Here is an 8,679-nt window from a genome sequence, read left to right on the forward strand (position 1 = left end):
ACATCACATACTCCTCCAGAACCTTAAAGATTATAGGTATGTGGGTTCTCCCACTTATAAATGTTCAAGTCTCCACATTTGTAACTAATGTGAAACTTTCTCACACTACTCACACTTGTTAAAGTGTGGATGTATCCTCAATGTTCTCCTCAAGTGAAAATTATTTCATCAACTTACACTTGTATTACCGTTGACACTTTCAACGGGATACTCTACCCGCGATCATGTGAAAATATTTTCGATACAAGTGAGTTGATCCCTTAATTCGAAGCTACAAATCGGGGATCAACGAGGGAGCATTTTACACATTGGAATTTTTCTTTAAAAGAACACATATTTGTGAGAGACACACCACATACTAACCAAAAATATTAAAGTGGTAGGTATGTGAATCCTCCCAATTCAAATCTTCACATTTCTAATCAATGTAGAATTTCTCCACACAACTCACATTTATTATTCTCGACATAAACTGCAAACCAAATCAAACCGAACAATTCTGTTAAAAAATGACTCAAACACGTTCGAATCAAACATAATTTTTGTAACTTTCAATTTAATTTGTTATGTTAATAGTTTTTTATTGGATCAATTCAATTTTTAACACCCATTTCTCCATCTTGCATATTTGTTGTTTAGCTTCCAACGATATGTCCAACTTGAGAAAGAGTATTAAACTCTATATTTGACTTGGCCATAGTCTCTATATATGGTTATTTCAGTAACTAATTTGTTATACTTACTCCTTTGATATTCAGTTGAATTTACCCATACATATAAACTCACATTCTTTATACTTTATATCCATTCTTCAATACTAAGAGAATCGTGGGGCTATTGAGTATATTTTGAATATTATGACTATGTTAGCCAATGCCAAAGCTTGGGTGTAATGGTATATTCTTGGTTATAACTATATCAGAGTTGAATTTGAAGATGAATTTAGAAAACTCCTGTGTTGGCCATGTAAATGGTGTGTTAGTCAAATGAAGCGGAAACAAATAGAGCAGAAAAAAATAGACAACTAAGGGAGTTGTAAGGGAGAGATTTAATAGCTAATGCAGTATTAATTCTCAAACAGCATGGTTTTTAAAAACAGAAAGGCAGAGGAGTTCTCAAACGAACCCATCCTTCTCAAAACAACTTCAATGAAATTAGCAGAATTTCAAACCATCTGTATGTAAAATCTTTACTCTGTTTTGTTCGTAACTAGTTGTAATGAATTGTAAAAATTGGAAGTATTGAAAGATGACGGATGCATATAGGGGTAAAAAGCATTCAATCATCGCTCGCAAAAAATCACTTTTACCTTTTAGAATTACAGACATATCTGGTTAAGACGATAATACAAATTTTAGTTTTAGATACTTGCAATATAGAAAATTAGTAAGAAGAATGAAAATAAATTGTGATTCTACTCCCTCTAGAATAAACTTGATATGTATATGCATCTTACTTAGACCAAGCAACTGCGTCTATTTCAGCTTGTGCACTTCGGTACAACTCTAGTCTCTTAGCAAGGCCAGTACGACGTTCCATAATTGCAGGATCCTCATTCAGTAATGAAGACAAACGCTTGGTCTGAAAATGCAGGCAGTGAATGTTTAAATTATGCAACTATCAAAACCAAATTAAAAGCAGCTCAATAATTTTTTTGAATAATTGGAAAGCTTAATCAGGAAAATCTGACTTGCAAATTTATTCTCACCTCCATTTTTCCTAGATCAGTGAAAAAATGATCAAGTAGGCTTCGTTTTGCCTCCCTTACTTGACAATAAACAATTGACTTGGGAATTGAATGTCTCAGAGTGGCGCAGACCATATTGACGTAGGACAATATTGTAGTTCCTGTGTATATATACAGAGTGAGATTGAACGGTCGGTGGTAAAATTCCATTTAACACGGTGATAGAGGACACGCTATATTTAACTATCAGAACAATATGTTATTAGTCCAAGTTTGAGACTATGCTTAATAAGACCTACCAATTCGCCTTAGATAAGAATCATTATATCTATCGAAAATTGAATGTGTGGGGTTGCCTCCCTTATCCACATCCTGGGGAAGCTTTCGAAAGAAATCAACCGTAAGATAGCCAGACTCCATATCAACCAGTTGTAGTGTTGCCTTTTTGCTTTCATCCCTCATTCTATCTAGTGAATCAATAGCTGCAGCCCCAACCTCAGCTCGTAAACCAGGATATTGCTTCAAGTCCTGTGAAGCAACAAAACCAATGCCATAGAATTTATGACAATTGTGAGACTATGAAAAGGTATAAAAACTTCAACCATATTAGTTTAATCATAAGTAGTCATTACAATGAGGGCACGCTAGCCTGTGCAGTAGCAACAAGAGAGTAGCAATGAAAGTACAGAGAGGCCAAAAGTAATTGGCCCAACATTTAAGACTATATACATTAACTTTAAAATTTCAACAATACACGCACTAGCATTCTCAGCGCCCATAGCATTGTAAAATGATAATCTACATTACTATTTCATTTTTGTCTTAACCCAATAATGAACAGATTTATGATGTAATAAATTACAGTAATCATTGTTTAGTCAAATGTCAATAGATTCTATTCTACTCAAATGCACGTTTCATATGTACAGGTTCCATTAAAAGAATAGACGCAACTATGTGAGTGGATTGTGTTTTATACTTTGTATTAAGAATTCATATATAAAATATGTACAGGTTTCATACTAGATTGGATCAAATTTTAAAATCAAAATTGAATATATTAAAAATTGGCTTTTTTCTCTTCAGTTTTTCGATTTTTTATTTTATTTTATGGTTTTCTTTGGATTTTATTTGTTCGTGAATACCCTAACCATAATAATCACATCTAAAAAAAGGCAGGTTCTGACTTTGAGAGAAAATAAGAGTATAAGACCGTATATCACATCAGTATTTTGTTTTTCAAATTTTATGGCAAAGCATTAAGAATCCCTCTTTCTCATGCATTTCAAGAATTCTCAAAGCAAACACAGAGGGATAGTTAGAACTTAGAACACTCAACCAAAGAACACCCCAAACCTCTCATCTGAACATTTTTCAACTTCTAAAATTGAAGTCATTCAAATGATGTTGCAAAAAAAACTTGTCACTAAAATGCCCCGACAAAATGAGAGCACCAGAAGTTATACAATTTATTGAGCACAGATATAGCAGCAGGAAATACAACAGGAACATTAAATGAGAAGTCCCAGGAACAAACCAGAGTCTCACTAACAGCTTTGTGAACCAGGTCCTTTAATAGGGAATGAACCTGGAAGAATTCAATCCAAAACGATATATCAATTTGTATGAACAGAGAGATCAGCAAAAGATTAAAGCAGGACGCTTGGATAAAACAACTATGACAAAAGCACATAAAACATAAGTGTCAAATTTAAAACATCCGGCTATTTACAGGCCTTTTGACTAGGTTGAGGGAGTATTAAGTATTTTTCAAATTGCTTGCTAATAAAGAAACTAAATCAACACAGAAATATAAAAAACAGGGGTTCGCTTTAATCAAGTATTTTTGTTTTTTTAACACACTCACACCATCAATACCACATACGGTCTCAAAAAAATTGGGTACAAGGTTTCAATTGAGAAGAGTGGCAAAATTTCAATTGCTATTCATGATTCTCTTATGAAAATCATACCGCATCAACAGCTGCCTCGGCAGGGCCCCTGATAGTAACTAGAGTGGATTCAATGAGACGACGATATCCTTGTTCTGGAGCTATAAGATGAGGTTGGTACCCATCAGCTTCTGTAATAAGCTTCCTTATATTTTCCATTGAAAGTTGTTTGTCAAACTGCAATCTTTTTAATGCAGCTGGGAGCTGATTGTCAAAGACATTATAAATTTTATCACCACCAGGTCGCCTGTAGGAGATTGACAAGTTAATGAAGTTGGCATAAAAAAAGAGAAATACAGCACAAATAAACAATCAAATTGCACATTAAATATGTAGCTTGGATCAAAAAAAGTAAAACACATACACGCCATCAAGATGGTCTTTGAATATTTGATCAAATGAGCGACATATTTCCATTATTGCATATAACTTTCCCTGCATGTGATGGGCAATCAGTCATTAGAAAATTCTAACATGAAACACTTAATAAGGATCCCTGAAAATGGAGTGTCTATTATATATTCATCGCCCTATTACCGTAAATTATTTCAGTTCATCAAATAAATGGACATAATGTGGACCCTGAATGTATATACACACACACACACACACACAAATGATAAAAGTCTAGAGGAAAAACAAGACTTTTGAGCAAATACTTGTATCAATAACCAATGATTTTGGAACTGGGAATTTAAACTGGATGAGAAAATAAAAGCAAACTTACCCCAGCATCAGCTGCAACAGGCTTTCCTAAACGAGCCAGTTCAGTTTCAATTTCATTAATTGTTTTGTTGATAAGAGACTGAATGCCTGGAATTTTGGACTTGATTACTGTCTCCAGATGCTGAGATAAAAAGCAATGTGACTTTAGTCCTTGGAAGCTACCAAAACAAGATTTACATAAAATTGAAGTCCCAACATTTCAATCAAATGATGCTACAAATTGTTTCTGGTGTACCTTTGAGAGCATCTTCGCAAGATGCTCAGATCCCATTCTGTTGGCCAGGTGTTTATATTCAGGAGTACTATTAAAGTATTCGCGTTCTCTACGCCTTGCAGCAATCATATCAACATTCTTGTTTATGTCTGCTTGTGATCTATTCACAACACCAATCCAGGGAAACTTTAACCTATATGCTCTCCCTTCCAACATCTGAGCAAGCAGAAGTATAAACCATGGATCAGTACAGAATCAAATATTTACTTCTATCACTTCTTAGAACAAACCAGCTTATTATTATTTCAGGGTTATGCTATAAACTTAAGAGGAGGTTAAGCAAAGATTATCCAGTTTGAAGCTTTGGTCAATTCTGCAGCAAGATACTTTAACATGAGAAATCGTGAGCTTTATGAGCAATTTATCCAACACCTTAGTTCTTGTAAATATGAAAATATGTCTAGAGGCCATCCATCCTTTAGCAAGTAATTCTCAAACGAATAAATAAGAATACAGCGTCAATTGAAATCAAGCTCATATGATCATATCCTCAAAATGGAAAACTAAAAGTTCATTTTGGCGATTGATACTCTCTCCATTTCTAAACTTCTGATGTTTTGGTTAATGCACAAATATAAAGAAATAATAGAAGTATATATTTAGGCTAAAATATCTTGATGTAATACTATAGTATTTGTCATTAATTGTATTAATGACTTCTAAGTTCCACCTCAAGTTAAGGGTATAGTTGGAACCAAAACAATAATAAACATCTAGATTCTAAAACATCATTATCAATAGTTTGAAACAAAAAGAAAAGGCTACAACATGAGCAGAAGGAGTCATTAGTATTCTCACTTATCTTTGGTATCCATGTAATAAAGGCCAGTCTAAAGAAATGGGATAACTAGCAGAGGCTTTACGAGGAAGGTATTGATTTTCATTACTTACAAAGAGTGAGTGTTTGAAATGCGATATTCACAAATGGGCGCTTCCCTAGAACTCTAACATTCAACCTCAAGCTGGAGCATATAGAAAATATGCACCAAATAATCTCAATCTAGGGCATATGAGAGGCTTGGTGAGAATATCAGCTAGTTGATAATTGGAATTAATGTAACTAGTGACAATGCAGCCAGATAGAAGAGCAACTAACAATCATCACAAAGCAACATCATTTGAGAGAGCTCTATAAATTTCTACTCATCAATTAGTTGCTTGATCTAGACACACTCAAATGAAAATTGAGACCAATGCCATAGAATAATACCCAACCTCAGCACTGGGTCTACCAATGAGCCTTACTTGGTGGAGGTGGATGAACTATGGCTCTGATACCATGCAAAATCGTATGTATTAAATTTCATTACTTGCAAAGAACGAGTGTTTGAAAGGTTATATACATATACATAAATGGGCTTATGGACCCAATACCAAGTACTCCAACACTAAGATTTTAGAGTTCATTGACAATAATAGTTATAGAAATTGAAAGATCTTTGACCTCTTTTCCATTGTTTAGACCATATTTGACCTTGTAACAAATTATTACCATTTTTTTGCATCTTATTATTATATTACAATTAAAATAAAATTGACTTACATCAACAGCATCGGTACCTTTGTCCATTAGATCAATCTTTGTCAAAACTCCAATGGTCCTTTCCCCTAAAAGTTGAAATAAAAACCAGGATTAGAAAACTAACAAACTATTCACTTAAAGTTGTCCAATACAGTCGGCTTCTTCTCAAAAAAGTCAATAATGAAAAAAGTTAGAATCATGGCTAACTCCGCATGTTAATCTTAATTGTAACTACAACAAATTAAATAATTGATTTTCAAGAAACTAAAAAAGATTCATTAAATGCATTTAAATGAGGGACCTTTAATTAAAGCCAAAAGAAAAGGAAAGGAAATATTGAAAGTACCAGTAGGATCTACTTCACGGGAAATTTTAATTGCGTCAGATGTTGCAATATCTTGATTAGCCGGTGAAATAGCCAAAATTATACAGTTCGGCTGCAAAACAACATCATCAATTTCAGCATGCTACATATTCGGACATGGGCATAATATTTTCAAAACATTCCACCAAGAACTTGCCTCAGTTGTTGAAAAAAATGATGTTCATAAAAGTTTAGCACATCAAGGTTTTTTGCACATCAGAGACTTGGCAAGATAAACTTTCTAGCATAGTTACATATGATCTTTAAACAATTAAATCAAACAATTTAAACACTTTATTTCCTATTAGAAGCTTTAGCACTTGAATGACCACTACCTTCTCAATGTAGGAGCGAACCATATTCTCAATGTCATGCACAATACTGTCAGGTTGGCCCTCTGTAGTATTGCAAAAATATACATTAGCATCTCGCACATCATTTAAAAAAAATACTAAACAGCCTTAAAAGTTGATGGACAAGAAAGACATGTCAATTTGTTGCGTACCTACAGCTACCTTCGTAAGCCCGGGAAGATCAATGAGTGTCAAGTTAACAACTGCAACAGTCACAAGAGGTCAACCACACTCGAACACTTTATAAAATGAGCAAATAGACCACAAGATGATTATGCTATACTTAAGCATTCAATACAAATATGGGATGCAACAGTAGATAATTATAAAAAAAAAGTTATATCTAACCATTGGGAGAATATATGCTAAGCTGAATAGGTACAGTTGAAATTTGTTTGCTCCGGCCGGTCTCTCTATCAGTTTCATCTTGAATCTCTTTCCTCACGGCAGCTACACAAATTAGATCATCATCATCAACATCCATAGATACATTATACATACATGGAAACATTTTGAAAGCGGTCAATAGAGTCAAAAACATTCAAATCAGTCAAACCTAATCATTCGCTTAAGAGCATTGACAAAGAAACGAGAAAATGAGAGTGAGAAAAGAAAAAGTACCAAAATCAGTGAATCTTTTCCTCGGAAGGTGAAGAAATTCCGCATACTCTCTAGTTCCTTCATCACTCTTGTGAAGCTGCAAAACCAGCGGTCGCCTAGTAACGATCCCTGCAAAAACGTTTATCATGCATCAGTTATCAATAAATTTCAAATCACAACCACCGATCCTAACTCCACAAGTATAAAATCGATAATTACCCGATCCACGAGGTAAGAAATCTTTGCCGACAACGCTTTCCAAGACGGATGACTTTCCAGAACTCTGAAAGAAAGAATGAAATTCGTTATAAGAAGAGAAAAATGAGAGAAGAAAATAGAAGGAACGGAGAGAAAGATGACCTGGCCGCCGACAACGGCGATAGCAGGAAGAGAATCCCATAGAGTAGGGAGTGCACTCGCTTCACCGTAATCACCTAAGGCGGTGCAAGCTCTCTGGATTTTATTGACTAGAGAGATTAGGTTCTCCATTTTGATTTCTCAGATCGGATCTATTCGAGGAATCAGTTTCGGTGAGAGTTATAGGCGCGATCTGGCAGATCTCCGGTGACGGTTACGGAGAGGTGGATTCGATGGTGTGTCGATTATGGCGAAGTTTGAAGGTAAAGCGCGTTTGTATGGAGGAGTGTGTGAGGACTTGGTTTGAAAAAAAGTTGATGTGTGAGTTAAAGCAACTCTCTCACCCCACGGGACAACAGCTAAATGTGATTATCGCTAGATTTTCGTTACCGTGTCCTTTCTTCCATGGAAACTTTTTTTTTTTATAATAATTTTTTGTGGTTGTTTTTCAATTTTTGAATTTGAATTTGAATTTGAATTTTAAATTTAAAGTAATTTTTTATTTTATTTAGTTTTTATAGAAAAATGATTTTACTTTTTTTTCTTATCTTATCTTTTTTCATCTTACTTATCAGAATGGTTTGATTATCGACTCTCATTTTATTCTTTAAAATTGGATTAAATCGATAAGTACGATCAAAAATTAGATAAATGTTTATTCATTAGTTCAGTCATCAACAATCTGTACGTGGATTACCTCTCTTTCTACAAAGCTCTTGCCAATGTGATAAATGAGATAATAAGAATTCAATAAAATTTTCTTTGGTATGGATTTGCTTCAGGGAGAGGCATATGTTGGATTAAGTGGTCAAAAGTCTGTAAGAACAAAGTTGAAGGGGTCTTT

At 34.3% G+C, this 8,679-nt stretch overlaps 1 protein-coding gene across 1 annotated transcript; it reads right to left on the reverse strand.

Moving 5' to 3' along the window:
* Positions 1 to 1,288: 1,288 nt before the first annotated feature.
* Positions 1,289 to 8,233, reverse strand: LOC127108362 (dynamin-related protein 5A). The gene is made up of 16 exons (XM_051045825.1): positions 7,839 to 8,233; positions 7,698 to 7,761; positions 7,500 to 7,607; positions 7,227 to 7,328; positions 7,031 to 7,081; positions 6,861 to 6,922; positions 6,508 to 6,598; positions 6,183 to 6,247; positions 4,601 to 4,795; positions 4,367 to 4,486; positions 4,004 to 4,074; positions 3,661 to 3,886; positions 3,225 to 3,275; positions 1,987 to 2,215; positions 1,709 to 1,848; positions 1,289 to 1,581 (listed from the first exon to the last, which is right to left on the reverse strand). The coding sequence occupies exons 1-16, from the start codon at positions 7,965 to 7,967 to the stop codon at positions 1,453 to 1,455; spliced, it is 1,833 nt and encodes a 610-aa protein (XP_050901782.1). The 5' UTR covers positions 7,968 to 8,233; the 3' UTR covers positions 1,289 to 1,452.
* Between the last annotated feature and the right edge of the window lie 446 nt (positions 8,234 to 8,679).

Source organism: Lathyrus oleraceus, chromosome 7 (genome assembly GCF_024323335.1).
Source record: "Lathyrus oleraceus cultivar Zhongwan6 chromosome 7, CAAS_Psat_ZW6_1.0, whole genome shotgun sequence".
In the NCBI taxonomy this organism is placed as follows: Eukaryota; Viridiplantae; Streptophyta; class Magnoliopsida; order Fabales; family Fabaceae; genus Lathyrus; species Lathyrus oleraceus.

Coding starts and splice junctions, on each gene's coding strand:
- LOC127108362 (XM_051045825.1), bottom strand. CDS start 7,967: ATGGAGAACCTAATCTCTCTAGTCAATAAAATCCAGAGAGCTTGCACC. Junction 7,762..7,838: donor TCGCCGTTGTCGGCGGCCAG/GTCATCTTTCTC, acceptor TCTTTCTTTCAG/AGTTCTGGAAAGTCATCCGT. Junction 3,276..3,660: donor CCGAGGCAGCTGTTGATGCG/GTATGATTTTCA, acceptor GAATTCTTCCAG/GTTCATTCCCTATTAAAGGA.